At 39.1% G+C, this 19,810-nt stretch overlaps 1 protein-coding gene across 1 annotated transcript in view; it reads left to right on the forward strand.

The window, feature by feature from the left end:
• LOC150089021 (RIMS-binding protein 2-like) overlaps positions 1-19,810 on the forward strand; it is a 349,628-nt gene that overhangs the window by 156,542 nt on the left and 173,276 nt on the right. The window contains exons 9-13 of the mRNA XM_090370382.1: positions 5,932-6,054; positions 6,247-6,402; positions 11,075-11,209; positions 13,878-14,061; positions 15,838-15,993. Of these exons, the coding sequence (XP_090226508.1) occupies positions 5,932-6,054; positions 6,247-6,402; positions 11,075-11,209; positions 13,878-14,061; positions 15,838-15,993 (754 nt within the window). The remainder of the gene's footprint in view (positions 1-5,931; positions 6,055-6,246; positions 6,403-11,074; positions 11,210-13,877; positions 14,062-15,837; positions 15,994-19,810) is intronic.

Here is a 19,810-nt window from a genome sequence, read left to right on the forward strand (position 1 = left end):
CACAGTGGTTATAATCACCTTCCTTCGCGCACCAGGTGGAAAAGGCCTGAGTTAATCGTCTTAATGCAAAATTTTATGTGGGCTTTTTTTTTTCACAACGTGGTTGAGTTTGTCGGTCTCAGGTGAGGGTTGCGTGTTTATTCTTCTGGAAGCCCGGGTTTTCAAATAGCAAAGAAATACTCAGTTACAGTGACAATATATTGCTTCATAGCCTTAGTTGCTTTGTCGCTTAATGTACACTGTGGACAGAAATCATGGGATACCTGCCTAGTAACGGGTAGGCCCACCTTTCGCCCGGATAAGAGCAGTCACACGGCGAGGCATTGAGTCCACTAGTTCACGAAAGCGTTCCATAGTTATTTCCACCCTTGCTTGTTGCACCGCTCTCTCCACGGGGTCTATGTCTGGTAAACGGGGAGGCCATTCCATGGTGATAAAATTTGCTCTTCGAACCATGTTCTAGTCATCACGGCTCTGTGAGGAGGCGCATTGTCCTGCTGGAATAGTCAGGGTGCACGATGACCATGAAGGAATGCAGATGGTCTGCAAGGATGGACACGTAACCTGGACCGTTCAGAGATACGTCTAGACGTACCAGAGGTCCCAACGTGTGCCCGTTGAACACTCCCCAGACCATTACCAACCGTCCACCTGCCTGAACAGTTCCTTGTTCACATGACGGGTGCATAGCTTCGTGCGGTTTCCCCCAGATACGAACCCTCCCGTTTGCTCGAAATAACTGGAAATGGGAGTCATCGGACCAGGAGACCGGTCTCCAGTCATCCAAGGTCCAGTGCCAGTGTTCTTTTGCCCATTTGAGGCGCAGAGTCCTGTGTCTTGGTGTTAGAAATGGGACAATGGTAGGTCGGTGGCTCACATAATCTATTGCAGCTAATGATCGCCTGATGGTGATCTTAGGGAGACGTTTCTGAGTAAAAAATGAAGTGGGCGGTGAATTGTGCCACTGTCACTCTCCAGTTGGCTGAAACAATGCGAGACAGACGTCGACGGCTACGTTCATCCACCACCTTTCTCCGCCCACAGCGCTGTCCACGATGAGATGTTATTCCGGAAATGGCGTATTCCCGATACACTCTTGATACTGGCGCCTCCGTGGCCAGGTGGGAAGGAGCAGCAGTGCATAGCACACGCTTCTTGATTAGACCGGGGTTCGAACCCGGTCTAATCATTTCAGTATACACCACCAAATATGGAGGATGCGGAAAGGTCAGGGAATGACTATCGCATATCCTGGAGCAATATGGCCTTAGTTGCTAATGCTCCTAAAAACCAAATAACAACATAACAAACTCTTGATACTGTCGAACGGGGATAATGCAATTTCTGTATCACCTCCGCGATAGAGTGATCCATGCGTCCGGCACCCACTATCATTCCTCTTTCAAAGTCGGTTAACTCACGACATTTATCCATACTGACATCGAATTACCGTCTACGTGAATGCAGTGTACCTATATGCCTGCCAAGCAATAGGTTCGTCTACTAGCGAGAGGAGATGACAGTGTCGCGTTGCCCAGGAACCAGGTATCCCATGAATTCTGTCATTTCAGTATACACCTAACCTAATTAAATGTTAGTTTATCGATACGCCATAATGTTACTTTTTCTGCAGTAATAATAAAACATGATTTAGGTCTCTTTAAAATTTGCATTCCACAGTTATAAATTAGGTTGTGATGTACTAAAGTAAGTAATGTACTATCTGTAGAGTGGTTCAGGCTTTCGTGATGACCCAGCTCAGCCCGAGTGAAGATTCTAAAATTAATTCCATAATATCCACAATGCGTGAGGAAAATCTCATGCTAAACCTGTCAGTTCATTCATGTTGAAAACCAAACCCGTTGTTTAATTCTGCAGTACAGCGTTCTTACAGGTTAGTCAAGGATGTTTAAAATTTGTGTTGGGGTACTAAATTTGAGAGGCGTTAGTGTATTGTGTTTGTAAAAATTGCATGCGTTTTGTCGTCGGTTTGTTTGTTTTCTGGAATGGAAATACGTAGTTCAAACAAAAGGATGAAAAATTAGAAAGTCTTGCACCTTTGCCTTACAAGGACTAACCCTTCCATGGTGTAAAAAATAAACAAATAAATAAATAAAATTAACTACAGTAATTAAAGTTTCCACAAAAATCTAATTACAGTTATTAAACTGTTAATATCGTATAGGTAGTAATTGTTTTTCTTTCGGAAAGAAGTTTGCTGGTCTATTTTAGTATCACTCAGTGATAGTTTGGTGGACGAGGTCAAAATGTGGCTATTTTTAGAGATCTGTCTCTGTGGATGAACTATGATCGGCTCTTAAACTTACCTCTGCGCAGCGTTTATGACCCCACGTACAAGCAAGTGGTATCACAACAGACATTTGGAACAGCCATGTTTGTTCAGGGGGAAAAAAAAAGAGGACGAATTATGAGGGGAAGATAGCGTCCAAAGCATGTGATTTTATAGAAATGACACATAAGCGGAAAGAAACTGGTAACAATAGCTATGGGCTCATCAATTTGCCCTTATACAATTGCTAAATATAACCAGTGTATTGCAAAAATATATCTTTCAGGTTGCTGTTCAAGCCATCTCGTGATTCTATACTTTTATTTGATTTCAGGTAACTTTTAGAGTGTTCATTTTTAAAATATACAATTTACTTTCCTACCAAGCCGTTTTACCCTTTGACACTGAAATATAACTATTGCGCTGTTGTTATAATGATTAAATTAATGGAAATATGTTTCGTTATTAGGCTGTTTTGGGAATTATAAAGCCCAATAGTATTTTAAGGTTCTGATTGCTTTCATTGAGCTCAGCAGTTGGTGGTTCCTGTGATGGAAAATGCCTGAGTTACTGTTACAAGACTCTAGATCAGGTTATGCTGATAATGAAGACAGCTCTCCACACCTCAGCCAACGAGACCGTTGAAGTAATTTAATGGATTTTCATTAATGAAGTAATGCGTTCCCAATGTCCTCTCTTATGAACAAGAGGAAAATTGTACTTATTACTTATATTTTGCAATCGATTTTCATAAAATAATAAAGTTGTTAATGGTAAATGGATGGGCTCCTTGTGTATTCAGTTATCGTTTTTGTGGTTCAAACATTTCTACATATAGGTTGCTTCATTCCAAGCAACGACACTCTTGCCAAAAAATTAGAAACCTTTATACAAACAGTACACGTCGTGGCATGAATTTCACAAGGGGGATCCTACTAGATATTTGAGGGAATCTAGTTCCGGGTTTGACTATTCTTCCATCAAGATATTTGTCAGATGCTGTATTGTGTCGGTAGAGGATTACCCTTTCCAACGTATCTCAGTTGGATTCAGGTCTGGAGAATTAGGCTGACAGAGTATATGCTGAAAATTTTGGGAATGTTCCTCGAACCATTCCAGATACAATTTTGCACGGTGGATAGTTGCGTTGTCGCCTTCAAAGAATCCGTCGCAATTCAGAGTGAAGTGGGTTCGATATGACAGAAAGATATTCAGTGGAGGTAAAAATAACGACCTAACGGTATGAGCTAACTCAGGCCGTACCAACTGAACATACCATGATACCACCTCAAGCTGCTTGAGTGGTAGATACGAGACAGTCTAGATGTACGGCTTTATGAGATTAATGCCACACTTTCACCATACCATTGGTGCAAAAAAGTGTAAATCAAGACTCGTCAGACCACATGATCTTTTTCACTGTTCACAATCAGTCTTGGAGTTGGCAGCTCCAGTTGAATATTTCGATTGTTTACAGAAAGAGGTGCTTTTGTAGAGACGCACGGCTACTTCTGCCGCAATGGAAATGGATCTTTCTTTGCCTAAATTGATTTTTTTTCAGTCATTTGTTGTACACTGAATGGTCTATTCTGACGCACAATTCGCTTTAAATTCCTACGGCCTTTTTCTTTGAGTACCGACTTTTTACCGCATTTCTTCGTTTTAGAGCTGCATTCTCCTTTCATCTTCAACTAATTGCATACTTTTGCGATAGTTTCTTTCAACACACCGGTAATTTTCTTTGTTCTCTGAATTGTGGCTCCTTCTAAACCTGCTCCAACAATAACACCGTTCTGAAAATCGTAAAGACCACCTGTTCTTTCTCTTTTCCATGACCGGATCTTATTAAGAAGCCCAGGAAAGCCTACAGTATTTATCTATACCAAGGAACTTGCGATCACACCATGTGAAAATATATTTGCATACCATACGTTTAATTATCCGTTTACGCCAATTGCTAAAGGTTTCTAATTTTTTGGCCATCGAGTGTAGCAACTATGTGATTTGATGATAATTTCTCTAAATTCTGGTTTATTTATATTTAAGAAATAAAAATAAGTTTACTTGCATTTGTACTTGTTAGGTTTGCCAACTGCTCACATTGAATAGAAGTCAAGAACCCGAGAAAATCGAATCTCTTCACCTTGACTGTAGTTATTTATTTGAATATATTTCACAGGGTAGCGCATATGAAAATGCTTTACTTTTTTTTTAGATTTTTTATTCACTGTTACACTAGATGTGATCAAAAAGTTTGGGGCTGAATTTGTATCTTGAAATTGCAGCGTCTTAGGGAGTTGAGACTTGCTGCAAAATGTTCGATGACTCAACTAGACATAATAACCCACGAATCGCCTGTTGACCTGCAGTCTAAATCAATGTGCTTTGAATAAAAGAAGTTTTATGCGTTCCGTCTTACATTTTAAAATGAGCGATTTTACTGCAAAGCGAATCAAATCTTGTTTTAAATTAGATTAAAGTGCAACAAGAACCCACGAAGGTTAAAAACAGATTTCGGAGAAGATGCTATGTGTCATTCGAAGATTTTTCAGTGATTTGTAATGTTTAAAGAGAAGATAGAAGATATCCTCAGTTTCCTCACCTTTCAAGTTCAAAAACCAAGGATTCAATCGTTCGTGTTCTGATTGGATCAGGAGTGATCGACGTTTAACTGCCCGCGAAGTTGATAAAAATTGGTATTTCTTAAGGGACATTTCAATTTTAACACAAGATTTGGGAATGCGACGCGTTTCAGCCAAGTTTATGCCTCTCATCCTCACTGAAGATCACAGAGAGTGGCGAGTTCTCGAATATCCGGATCTCCATCAATGTGTTGCTGCTGTGACCTACACTTTGTTTCTTCCATCATGATTGATGACGGCGATGATCTTGAAAAAAAGGGCCCAGTCCTTTCAACAAAAGACTCCGTCTTTTCCAAGCTCCCTCCCCCAAAAAGCAAGTCAATCTCGATGAAATATGAAGACACGCTTATCTTGTTTTTTGACTAGCAAGGAATTTTTCATTATGGTCTTACCATGCATAGTCAAAGAGTGAACCAAGAATACTACAAAACAGTTTCACGGTGATTGCACAATGCTTTTTTTTTTTTGAGAAAACAACCAGAAAAGTGGGCTTCAGGGACCTGACACGTACATAATTATAACCGCCCTGCACACTCGGTGTTTTCTACTCAAGAATTTCTTGCGAAACTCTCAATCACCGTGGGCTTCCATCTGCAATACTCACCGATTTAACTCTCCTTGTTTTTTTTTTTTTTTTTTTTTGTTGTTACCCAAACTTAAAGCCCCCCCCCTCTCATTGGAAGGTAACATATTTGCCATTACTGAGAAATTATTTAGAACTTTAGAACACCACACAAGAACTATCAGCAGTTCCAAAAAATAGCCTATCAGGAACGCTTCCAGAAGTTGTAGAAGCGTTGGAATCGCTTCTGTTATACAGTGCCAAGGAGACTACTTCGAACTAGATCCACCCAAATATCCAATAAGCTCCATTATTTCTCAAATATTAGTTCAGTTCCCGAACTGTTTGATCACACCTGGTGTATATGACTACTAACAGGGTTCTCAACCCATTCAGTTTCGTTCATTTGATTTATTTACATTTTATTCCCTATCTAGGTTAGTAAGGAATGCCTGGAGTTACGAAATACCTTGACATCGGTGGAGAGTAAGTACCACTTAGCTCAGTCTGAAGTGGCCAATTTGCAGGAGACACTGACCAACCTGGATATCTTAGTAAAGGTACTTTCTCTTCTTTGCTGTCTGTGTGTGTATACTGTAAAAAATGGTGTCCTAAGTACCACCGTCTGACATCTTACAGTTGTGGTGAGAGCACTTAGATATATTTTTAGTTTGGTTCTTTTAGCAGTTTGAAGTTTAAAAGACATTACAGTTCATTTAATCTTTAGTATTAATATATTTTTTCCCCTCCAGCACATGCGCGACGCCGCTGAGAAGCGGAGACAACTAGAACGGGAACATGGAGAAGCCATGGCAGAATTACGGAAGAAGCAGGAGGAAGCCAAATATCGTCATTATGCTAATAAGACAGAAAAGCAGAAAGCAGCAGAACATATTCAAAGTCTCGAGGTAATGATGGGAATTCGCTTGTCTGTTTAGTTTAAATAAATAGCTCCCAAGTTTTCTGAACAGAGTTCCGGCCCTTGTGGGCTATACTTCTTTGCCATCCCTACGAACTTAATTTCATACTAACGACATATATGTTATATATAAAATGGATAAAACAGTTTATCCATTTTATATTTAATAAATAATTAAATATGATTAATAAATAATAGAAGAATTTTCTTTCTCTCGTGAACAAGTTCCCCATTTTGAGAAGTATTTATGGTACAAAATTCGGTTAAAAATTCTCTTTTCCTCGAAGTATCTGCACTGATTTCACACACACGATTATGCCTTTTCTAATATATCTTCTATGGGGAAATTTTAGTGGTGTACGAGATAAGATCATAAAGTTGTATTAAATAAATAAAAAAAAAGTCGCCGAGTATTCCATGCTGTCACCCCTGAAGTAGGTCTCTTGATTTTCGTACTCCTTGCACACTTCTTCAGTAAGGGTTATTTTTCCTGGATCGCTGAAATGTCATAGAATCTCGGTCCTTTGAGTGCAAGTTTAGTTTTGTGAGCAAGAAGAAATTAGAGGCAGATAGAGAAGGGTAAGCACAGAGGGTGGATAGGTGGGGACCACGGCTATTATTATCTTAGCCATAAATTTTCACATATTCAAACTAGTGTGAGCAGAATCGCTGTTGAAATGGTGTAACTAATCTCCAACCAAAGATGATTTTGGTAGAAAAAAATTATTAGACATTGTCTTGGCACGTATCTTTGTAGAAATTCTAATTGAAATTTTGGTTCAATGGAACGAATTCTTAATGCGTGATTCTATCGATCAATTTGCTCTTGACATTCTCACTAAACTTGCTAACCAAATGTCAGAATATGACAGTTTCTGGCCACTATTATGGCTGTAGCCTTCTGTATTAGCTAAATCTAGCTCCTCGTGATTTCTTCTTGTTCCCAAAACTAATATTTGCACCAAAGGGCAGACATATCATGACATTTCTGAGGTCTAGGAAAAATCCCAGAACGTACTGAAGGAGATCATATAACGGACTGTAAGGCGTTGGAAATGCTTCCAGCAGTAGCAGAACCCCACAATTAAGCTTCAGAGAGACTACATCGTGGGAGGAGGGGATGCACCTTAGAATACTCAGTAAGTAGCATCTTTTCTCTTCTTTTAATACAATCCGGGAAATTTTGGGTCACATCTCGTAAGTGTTCAAGCGAGTGTCATTTTATTCTCGCGTTTGGGGCCTTGGTTTCTTTCTAAAATATCTTACATGATCTTCTTTTTGACTTTCATCTCATCAAATAATATTTGGAAAATCGTAATCTTTCAAACTACACCAGCGAACTACTTTTTTTGGAGAAATTCTAAGTCCAGGAAATTGTTATGTGATAGACGAAACCGGTTTACTTTTGTATACATGCGGACGAAAACGGGGTGGAGTTCTAGTTACACATTGCACAAATTTTACAAATAGGTCAGTCTTCATTTGACTATTGTTGTTGTCTTTTTAAATTTCAGAGCTTTTAAGGTATTTTTTTGTTAACTCCATACACGAATAGTATCAGAACCTATAATACTTTAGTACTATTGATTCTAAATGTTGTGCATTGATTAGAGCAGTATGATTTACAGTTTTATGTGATTTCGTATATAAATAAGATAAAATTATTGAATAGAATAGATAGAATTTTGTAATATTACAATATAACTAAGGTAGACTATTAAAATTTCAATTCCTTCTAATTTTTGGTTACACTAAACGCCATTTTTTTTCTCTGGTTCAATTACTAAAAATAGTGTAAAGTCACCATCCGATAAAAGTTCTATGCTAGGCCTCCGTAGCCGAGTGGTCAGGAGCAGGAGTGCAGTAGCACACGCTCCTTTGAGTAGACCGGGGTTCAAGCCCCTGACTGCTGAATACGGTCGATCTGCCAACCTGCACTGGACCAGCGTGGCAGATTATGGTCCATTTCCCTCAACATGAATTGTTGAGGAGGCTTCCATCCTGCAGTGGGTTGACAATGGCTGCAGTTTATACTAGGCAAGAAACTTATTAAAAATCCTGGTTATTGCAGTATTTAGCTGGAAAATGCAGAAAGCAGTTATTTTTTCTCCTTCTTTCAGCTTGTAGAATGAAAATTGGAACAACGCCAGTTTTAATTCAGTGATTATTTAAAACAGATGGAACTACTTGAACACTTTGGTATTAATGTAAGCGTTAGTTTTCGATATGCTAATAGCGTTCTTTTTGTTTTTTCCATTGGGGACGGATTCCAGCAAATAGTTTAATGACTTCAGAAATATGAAATTCAACACAAACAATTAATAATTCTGACAGTTTATACAATGACAGAATGTTTTTCTGCTCTGTATGAAAACTAAATGCTGTGCAGTAAATACTTATTCCTGACTAAGGTCTGAATATTTATTTATGCTGATCACACAGTTACTTCTTTAACTTCAAGAACTTGCTTATTATCGATTCCCGCTACAATGTACAGTCATTTCTGTACATTGTAAAGGGATGGTTGAGTGAAAGAAGATGGAGAGTTATTATTAATCGACATTTCTCATTGTGGACTAATGTTATCAGTGGAGACCCACCCAGGTTTGGTGCTGGGCCCGTAGTTATTTTCTGTATTTATTAATGAAAGTATATCAGGCTTGATTCTAAATTTTCAGACGATACGAAGGTTAGCAGGGTGGTTAGTGACAGTAATGACGGTATGCTATTGCAACACAAAAATTAGGCAGTTGGACCAAGAAACGACAATTGAGGCTTAACATTGACAAATGCAAAGTACTGCATATTGGTAGCAGTAATCACAGATTAACGTACCAACTGTGTGGTACCCTCAGGTAGTGGAAAATGAAAAAGACGTGGGGGTAATTGTGCCTTCAGATATGGAGTTCTGTGAGTATTGCGGACAGGTTGACAGGACAGCACATGGGGTTTTGTCAATGATATACAGAGATTTTGGTAGAAGGAATAAGGAGGTGATTATTCCGTTGTATAAGGCAGTGGTCAGGCCACATCTTGAGTACTGCATACAGGTCTGGGTTCTTCATTTTAGGAAGAATATAGAGCTGTGGAAACGAGTACAGAGAAGGGCAACTAGATTGGTGAGGGGAACAAAGGGTCGTTCTTACCAAGAGAGGGTTCGTTTCTGCAAATTGCAGCGTCTCGAGACTAAGCACCTGCGAGGTTTGTAAGGCTTTGAATGGATTGAGCAAGCTCAACGCTGATGAAAATCTTCATCTTGCACAAACTACATACGTGAAGGGGCATAAGTTAAAATCGAGGAAGGATGGTCGTAGAATAGATGTGAGGAAGTTTGCCTTTAGTCAATGGGTCGTTGATTTCTGGAACAAACCGATCTGATAGCTTGAATAAATTCAAGGAAGAAAGAGACTAACTGTTGGAGAGAATGAGGGTGACTTTTTTTGGCGGATCCTGTATAAGCTTGCTTTCTTCCATCATTTATCACTACTTATACTGATATTTTATTTTATTTGACCTTGCTGATTTAATCATATATAAGGCAGGATCCTGTTAAAATGGAAGTCTGGAAGCTCTGTATCCAGGCATCAGTTTTCGTGAACAACACAACACATAGCGCAGTATTACTGGGATCTTTTCATTAGTGGGGATGGGGCATTTTCTTATTTGCATGCAGACACGTAAGTCTTGACACTTCACTGAGATTATTAAGACTAGTTTAATTAAATAACCAAACGAAAATCAGGATTCTTTCAGTAATAAATATTAGCATTAGCATATGATGCAAGAAAACAAGCTTATACAGCATCAGCCAAATAAAAAAAAACTTCCTATTTCACTTATCCATTTGGTCGAAAAGTTTGTCCACCTCTTCTTTAAATTTATTTAAGCTGTCAACTTCCACAACGACAGACGAAAGTTTGTTCCAGCAATCAACTGCCCGTTGGCTGAAGGCAAATTTCCGCACATCTATTCTACAACTGTCTTTCCTCAATTTGAATCTATGCCCCCTCAGGTTAGGAAGAATACCATTAGCATTGAGCCTGCTCAAACCATTCAAGGCATTATACACCTCAATCAGATCACCTCGTAGGTGCCTAGTCTCCAGACGCTCAGTAGGCAGGAGCGGGAGTGCAGTAGCACACGCTCTTTGAGTAGACCGGGGTTCAAGCCCCTGACTGCTGAATACGGTCGATCTGCCAACCCGCACTGGAGCAGCGTGGTAGATTATGGTCCATTTCCCTCAACATGAATTGTTGAGGAGGCTTCCATCCTGCAGTGGGTTGATAATGGCTGTACTTTACTTTACTTTTTTTTACTCCAGACCCTGCAATTTGCCGAACTTAGGCCTTTCTTGGTAAGAGCACCCCGTTGTTCCCCTCAACAGTCTTGTTGCCTTCTCTGTACTCGTTCTAACAACTCTACATCCTTCCTAAAATGAGGCCTCGAGACCTGTACACAGTACTCAAGGTGTGGCCTGACCAATATGTTTTTTCATTGAAAGAATTTTAAAACTGGAGGGAAAAAAATGTTCAATACGTTCACGAGCAATATAATTTTGTCATTGATATGGGTGGCACTTTATACTGAATTCAGTGTGATTGATTATATTACCTAAATTAGTTCTACCCTACCATCTTTATCTTTTTATCACTCTCTCCTAGTCAAAAGTAAGGGAGCTGCAGAAAAAATGTGAACTTCAGAATGTCCGTCACGAAGAACTAGTCCTAGAGATGACATCGCTACGACGTGCCCAAGCTAAGCAAGCGTGGAGGTCACAGAGGTCTCAATCTGCTGATGTATGTTTATTGCTATTTTCATCTAGAATAAACTATTAAAAATTACTTTAAAATTAGATTTTTTGAAAAAAATCTGTAATAATTTATAAATTATTTGATTTCTTGATAGTAAGCCTCGGTTACTATCAAGAAATCTATAATAACGCGATTCGACTAGACATTAATTTATAAATTTTTATAATTTTTTTTTTCAATAAATGTTTTTATTGAAATGGCAGTTATCTAAAATTTGTTGGGAAAATTTTTATTTTCCCAACATTGAAATTATTTTAATTAATTTTAGTTATTTGAAGTTAGCATTAGCATTAGTAGAGGCATATGATGCAAGAAAGCAAGCTTATTCAGCATCAGCCAAAAAAAAAAAAAAAAAAAAAAAAAAACACCACTCCCATTTCACCCCTCCGTTCGCTCGAAATACCTGTCCAGTTGAGCCTTAAATTTGTTTAGGATATTTTAGCTTATTTAGTTATTTTAGCATATGCGAAATTCGGACTTATGTGCCATAATTAGTGTGAAAATTAATGAAAAGCAAGACAACTTAAACGTCCCTAATAAGATAATAAGGTTAGTTATCAATGATTCTGATTAAAATACACTGAATTATGACAACTCTTATTAAAAGTGAATGCGACCCGTTGACCACGTGGGGTACGAGAGTGCGCAGTTAGTTGACCTACGTAGCATAGATAAGGTGTCAGTAGTTCAGTAGGCAGTAAAATTCCAAGCGTGATGAGTAAAAGGATTTATCGGACTTTGATAAAGGGCAGATTGTGGGACAATCTGTACCTCGATTTCCCAAACGGCTGCACTGTTCGAGAACTGCCGTAGTTAAAGTGTACCAGGACTGGCGTTAAAATAGTCAAACAACGACCCGACGGCAAAACTGCAAAGGTCAGCGAAAGTTTGAAGTTAGAGGTGAGCGCCGGGTCCGACGACTCGTAAAGGCGAACAGGCGCAGTACTGTTCACTACCCAATACAACATGGGCCAACCCGGAACAGTATCTGCCATGACCATGCGTCGCACGTACGGGCTATACCAGCAGACGACCTCTATGGCATCCTCTCCTAACCAAGGTTCATCGGCGTAAAGACTCGCCTGGCGCAAAGAGCACAAGTTGGACGTTAGAAGACTGGAAGGTGTGCTGGTCGGATGAGTCACGTTATTTACTGCACACCGTGGATGGCCGTGTACGGATTTGGCGTCAACAACATGAGGCTCTTGATCCATCATGCATAGTATCAAAAGTGCAGGCCGGTGGAGGCGGTTGTATGGTGTGGGACATGTTTCACTGGCAAGAACTTTGATCCCTGGTGCACGTGGAACAACATATCAGTGGTCTCCACTATCGTCAACTTCTTGATGACTATGTACACCCCACTATGTTACACTTTTTCCCGAATGGCGATGGTGTCTTCCAAGATGACAATGCGCCTAGCCATCGGGCACTTGTTGTGCAGGAATGGTTTGAGGAACACAGTTCTGACTTCCAGCATATTGATTGGCCTCCCCCTTCCAATATCAATCATATAAAGCACTTGTGGAACACTATGGAAAGTCATATCAGGCGTCTGGATACACCAATCACCTCCATACCTGCATTGCTGACCGCATTAGACACAGCTTTGTTGGCCATACCTCCCAAACGCTTCCGCCATCTTGTTGAATCAATGCCACGTCGGATAGCTGCTGTACTAAGGTCAAAAGGAGGACATACGAAGTATTAGGTAGGTGGTCATAATTCAGTGATCGCTCAGTGTAGTTTATAGAAATCGAAAGTGGTTTCTTGTTCGAAAGCATGCGTCAAAAATCGATGGCAGAATTCGGATCTAGATTTTCCAAATGGCTAAAATTAAATTTCAAAAATGTTAAACAAAAATAGATATATAATTAAACTAAATATTAAAGCGCCTCGCCCCTTCTAAATGGTTACAATTTTTAAGTCTGTTATTAGATTAGATGACTCGTACAGGCTACTTCGTCTGCTATTGTTTGCTGGCGCCAGCTAGTCCTGGACTCAGTTTAATCATTTTGCATGGTGGGGGAAAAAAATAAATAAAAATAAAAGAAATAAAACAGAAAAAAAAAAAAAAAGCTGCTGTGTAAATACGAGGATAAACGTGATATGGTGATAATAATCCAGTGCCTACATTCTTTACTGAAGCACGCAATGGAGAGATCATCTTAATGTTGGTATTGTTTGTGGTAGCCATCTGGTAACGAGAATGAATAAATATTTTTAAAAGCCTTCCTAAAAATCCAAAGGAAACTTAGATCAGAATGTAAGTACTTAGAGATCTTCCTCGCATGCCCTACTTTTTTAGGTGGAAGATTAATTGCGTGAGGAAACAAAATATCAAACCTCCTGTCTTATGTCTGTCTTAGAAGTGAAAGAAATGAAGCGAAGCTAAAGAAATAAAAGTCTCGTATGTTATAGATACTAGCTACCACAAAAGAAAGTAGATCAAAGCACTGGATAACCACTTTTCAGACAGCAGTCACAGACAGCTTTAAAAAAAAAAAAAAAAAAATCACATTTTATGGAAGAAAACTATCATAAAATTGAAACGGTGCAGCGCCATCTATGTGTAGTGAATATTATTATATGAATCTTATGTCGATTAAAAATTATACTTATGACATCGTCTTCATTTTTGTCTACTTTCTAGATGCCAAGTGAGGGCACTCGGGCAGAGCAAGAGATGGACATGATGTGGCCAGGAGGCGATACTCTTTTTACCAGCAGGGGGCGTACTCTCTCTACTTCCTTACCTGCCCTGGATATACGATCAGCGAGGACGCTATCCCAATCCTTGGAACCTTATCGGTCATCTACTCTCACTGTACCTACAGGTAATGTTTTAATATTATCAAAAAATAATATGTACGGGTAAATTATATTATGAAAACTAATTATTGGATAAATTTCAATTGGAAAAATTCCATATCTTGTCGCTGATTAATTATTTTTTTTGAAATCCGATGTTTATTGAAATAAATCAAAAAGAAAAACGAAAGTGGAAATTAGAACGGGAATTTAAAATGCAGTTAATTAATTAAATGTAATTTTAAATTAATTAATTTCAAATCCAATTTAAAAATTGTTTTGTTCTTTTTTTTTAAAACGAACAAAATTTAATAAAATTTTTTCGTTTTTTTTTTTTTTTTTAATTTAATGAAATTTCTTAAATTACTGGTGATTTTATATACTGGTATATCAAAAGTGAAGTTTAAAATTTTGCAGTGTGACATCATTTTTGTCTACATTCTAGATGCCAACTGACGACACTCGGCACAAGGGAGACCGACTAACTCAGTCACGTTGTGAAAAATACCCATAAAAATTCCTCTCGTCATCGACGGGATTCAAGCTCTGGTCTTTTCCACCCTGTGTGGGGAGGACGGAGATCCTACCAACTGTGCTACTCACGAGGGAAATTTGCCTAGTTCTTCCTTTTCATACTAACCACTTTCGCAACATCAAGTGGAAGTTTGTTCGGACAATGAACCCCCCCCCCCGCTAGCTGAAGACATCTCCGGACATCTATCCTGCGACCATCCTTTCTCGATTTAAATTTATACCTCCTCATGTGCGTAGTCTGAGCAAGAGGAAGGATTCATCATTATTGAGCTTACTCAAGCATTCAAAACCTTAAACACCTCAATCTGATCTCCTTACAGGTGACTATTCTCCAAACGCTGCAATTTGCAGAACTGAAGCCTTTCGTGGTTGGAGCACCCGTGTGTTCCCCTCACCAATCTCGTTGCCCTACTCTGCGCCTTCCAGCAGCTTTACATCCTTCCTAAAATGAGGCCTCCAGACTATGCACTACTGAAGATGTGGCCTAAACATTTCTTTTTCCAGCAAAGGATAATCATCTCCTTATCCCTGCTGGCATTGTTATAATAGGGTTCCAGGAGCATCATCGACTAAGGCCATATTGCTTCTTGTATATTGTCTGTAACTTGCGTATTTTCTCAGGTCAATTTTCTGTTGGGTGGACAAAAATCCCGAGTTTCCGGGAGTAAAAACCATGGTATACTCATCTGAGACCGACTAACTCAGCCACTTTGTGAAAAAGGCCCATAAAAGTTCCTCCGTCATCGAAGGATCCTACCTACGATCCTACCAACTGTGCTACCCACGCTCTGTCGTATAATGCGATTTATGGAAATCCTATGAAATTCGAAAATTTTGAATCTTGGAGAATTCAGATTCTCTAAAGTGTTTAAATTTTGAATTGTAAACGTAAGCAATCCGTTTATAGCTTTATATATAGCCATATTTCGTAATACAAATTGTCTACTCTAAATTTATAATTCTCAAAGTCCTGACAGAACAGGGCGTGGTTGGAATATAAGAAATCTGGCTAAATTCCTCTCTTCAGATTTATTCCCTAAAGTCAAACGATGTAAATTTCTGAGTTTGTCCAGTTTCTTTTAATGATTGAAAGAAATTTAAAACCTTTCTAAATGAAAATGTCATTAATTTATGGTCAATAAATATCTAATTTCTAACCGCATTATTGAATTATGGTCTTTGCACTTCTCTTTATGTAGTTGACCTGCTCATATACTGCTGATATAGTCTTCCCGTTCTTAATAATTTCCTCTTCCTTGTTGCTATAGCGACAACTTCTGCGGTGACAAGCACTACCCTGGCGACATCACCGTTGAGCAGCACGCTGTTGGACTCCACGTCGCACGAAATAGATAGGATCTTAGCTAGAATTGATCAAGACAACCGGATTCTCGCAGAACTGGAGAAGTCTCGTGCCACAATAGGTAAGTTCATCAAAAGATTCGTTTTTTTATTAAATTAGTTTCAAAATGGATGCTGCATTTTGAAATTCGATTTTCCTGGAGATTGTTTGCCACTGTTTAGTTTTGACAAGTATCTTGTCGCGCAAATGCGCTATATTTCACTTTTAGAATGGTTATAAAGTTAGTAGTATTATTGTGACGTCATTTTCAAAATGGCAGCCACTTTTTCAAATTGACATCGTTGCTGAGCAGTAATCACTGGATTGTTACTAGTTTTCTCAGTCTTTAAGAGAGTACGGACTACATGCATCTTTTCGGGTGGTGAAGAAACTCAGACCAATAGAACTTTGACAATTATTATTTCTTTGTCTGTCCGTCCGCATGTAATAACTCGACTCTCAGTGAATGGATGTATGGTAAACGTAATTAAAAAGTTTGTAATAGCTCGAATAAACGTGTAGGAGTAGGTGGTGATGGATTTGTAAAATAATTCTCTGGAATAAGCTGTTTTTAAGTGCTTCATTCATCGGAAGAACGCGATTCAAATATCGAAAATCTTTACGAATATCAGTGATATCGATTTTTGTTTCTATCGGAGTCATCGAAAAAATTGGGCACTTTCGTATGGTTTCATTCTGTTACCATTCGAAAAATTCTTTCGAGCTAGTACCAATAAAAACATCGATTCTTTTGAGTCCGTGCTACTCAGCAAAAGTCACTTGTTACTAGTTTCTCTATCGACTTGACATTTATGTGTATGAAAATAGGTAACTGATTTGTTTTAACGGTTGCTACCTTGAAATAAAATTGTCATTTTGGCAAAATAACTTTTTTTAAGGCCTCATACGTGATTCTCGGTTATGTGGTTTAAACATTTCTTCGTAGTTCTGTGTTTCTTCCTCTTTTTTATATCCAAAAGGTATTCGACAACACGTGTTGCTGCTCTCATAGTTAACTGCCTTCTGAGGGATGTCTTAATACTTTTGAGATGGTAGTGTATTTGTGCCATTTGTTTATTTCCTTTAAATATTTAAAAATAAAACAAATTTAACTCACAAGTGCTTTTCTCTTTTATGACCATTAACATAACTGGTTTGAAAATATTATACTCTTAAGTCATCGTGGGAGGGCTTTGATATTGTGAATCTTAGTTTTCCAAACCAAGCCGCAGATGTTCAACTGGATTGAGGTCAGGCGAATTTGGAGGCCAGTAAAGATGGGTTCTATCTTCACTGCGGCTCTCGGGCCACTCGTGTACAGTGCAGTCCCGATGACACGGCGCATTATCCTCTTGGAGATCCCATTTCTTTCCAGGAAAAATGCAACATGGCAGGATCAACATTCAGAACTTCCGATGAAACCAGTGAAACATTGGTCCATTTCACTAGGGTTCGTAGTTCTTGCAGCAAAACATGCCCCATATGAAGCAACTGCCGCCATCTGCCAGAATATTGGGCACCGTGCACGATCAGTCCATGGATTCATGTTATATGTGCCACACACGAAGGCTTCCATCGGCATGTTGCACCAGGTATTTGAACTTATCCGACCAGCAGACTCGTTTCCAGACCTTCAGTGTCCAACCAGCTTGTTGTTGACATCGCAGCATTCGCTGTCAACGATGGTCAGCTGTGAGTAGAGGGTGTCTATTGGGTCGTCTTCTGTCGAACCCTATACGTCTGTGTGCGCGGCTCATCGTTATTTGGGATATTGTTCTTGTATTCTCCATATTGTATTGCGATGTCAACTGTTGCACACTAATCTGCCGTTGAGCTCGTACAACGCGCTGTACCCTTCGCTCACCACCAACACCCACCCTGCGTAGTTCTGTCGGCGAGAGGTGGTTTGACCCGTTCTACACCATTCTTTGTACACCTTAATCGCAGTAGGCCTTAAGCAACCGACAACACCTGTCGTTTCCGATATGGAAGCAGCTGAAAAAAGCCATGATTGTTCCCACAATGCTGCATAGTTCATTACAGAGGAGGTGGTCACAATTCTGTGATCACTGAGTGTACAAATTGGGTTAAAATTTTGGAAATTGAGGAAAAAAAAAAAAAAAAAAAAACCCCGAGAATTAGTAAATAACCCGAAATCGATTACCAATTAGTAATTGTTTATTTGCCCTGGGCGCCATCAACCCTATTTACTTCACTAATCATAACATTATAAGTTCTAAATCGATCCACTTCAGGGATGGATTTAGGACTTAAAAGCAGTAATAAAAGTTAAAATAAAACAGTTCTGATTTCACCTTTTTCCGAGTTACAGCCATTTTAATGTTCCAGCAACAATCTGCTTACCTTTATAGGAAATTCTCAAAATGACATCATCACTGATACAAGCTTGCAAATGCCTCATCATACTTACCCGCTCAAAAGTTCCAGGTGTCTGTTGGAGTTGCTAGCAGCCTTGTTCCACATGTTGCGGGGCTTTTCAGTGTTATCAACTGGTGTGGAATAAACAATGGCTTTCAGATGGCCCCACAAGTAAAATTCCATTAAATTCAGGTCCGAGGAGCATGCAGGATAGGCAATGGGTCGTGCACGTCCTATCTGTTTATTAGGGAAACTCTCATCCAAAAAGTTTCTATGCAATGAACGACATCAAGTGTAACTTCTTTCAACCACTCATTTAAATGTTCTCTTAAAAAATTGCATTTGGATGCTCCTATTCATCTCCCAGGCAGAACAATAGGCCCGATTAAATTGTGGACAATTATTTCTGCCCATACATTAATTCTGAATTGTTGCTAGTGTCTTGATTGAACACTAGCATGGGGATTTTCTTCAGCCCATCGATGATTGTTGTAAAAATTAACCACACCAGTCCTAGTAAATCCAGTAAACAGCTGAGAGGAAATGCTGATCACGAGTACACATCTGCAGAAACCAAGCACAAAAATCTTCTCGTGGCGGAAAGTCAGCTTCAGTAAATCCTTGTACTCTCTGAAGATGATATGGATAAAGCTGTTGGTTCCCTAAAATTCTCCACATGGCCTTATGCCCCACTTTCTCTGCTGCTGTAATCCTTTGGGTGCTGTCACCATCATTTTCTTCAACGTGATTGAGGATCCTTTTTTCATTTTCCCAAATCAACGGTTCTATTGCTGATGTCGCCATCTGAATCTCGTTTTCTAAAGGAACTAATTTCTGCAAGACGTTCATGTATTTCCTGAAAGGTCTTATTTGACACATGACGTTTAGGGAAGTTTTCTGCAAAAAAACGTCTTGCCTCGACTGCATTAATCTAGCAAGTCCATACGTGAGATTCATGTCTGCAATCTCTCGATTTGAATAAGCCTCCATTATCACAGAAAATGCACAGTATCAAAATATTAATAATAAGCTCCATATGGTGCCCTTATCAGGTAAACTAACTGAAATGTTTACATAACTACGGCAAGGCCCTCTATGAGATATCGAGCATTGTTTGTAAGCAGTTGAATGTATTTAGCTGCAAACTCAGTTTGTGGAAAGAACTGCTGGAACACAAAAATGGCTGTAACTCAGAAACAAGGCAAAATCAGACCTACGTTCACATAAACTTTTTTTATTGTTTTTAGATCCTCTATCCGTCCCTGAACTGGGTCCCACATAGAGACACACCCGGTATATCTCTATTTTCATTAGATAAATAAACACTTAAAATTATTCCGAAACTTCTACACTGCTTGATAAAAATTAACAGAACACGAAGAAAACGTGGTGTAACTCGTGTGGCTTGCGATGAAGCTGGACAAAATTTGGTGCGGTGGTGTAATAACGATGAAATGAGAACACAGCGAGAAACTTCTGACAGGTATAAGGAACATTTATAGGGGTTGTATAAGAATTAC

Source organism: Mastigoproctus giganteus, chromosome 3 (assembly GCF_048544385.1).
Source record: "Mastigoproctus giganteus isolate SK-2022 chromosome 3, ASM4854438v1, whole genome shotgun sequence".
Classification (NCBI taxonomy): Eukaryota; Metazoa; Arthropoda; class Arachnida; order Uropygi; family Thelyphonidae; genus Mastigoproctus; species Mastigoproctus giganteus.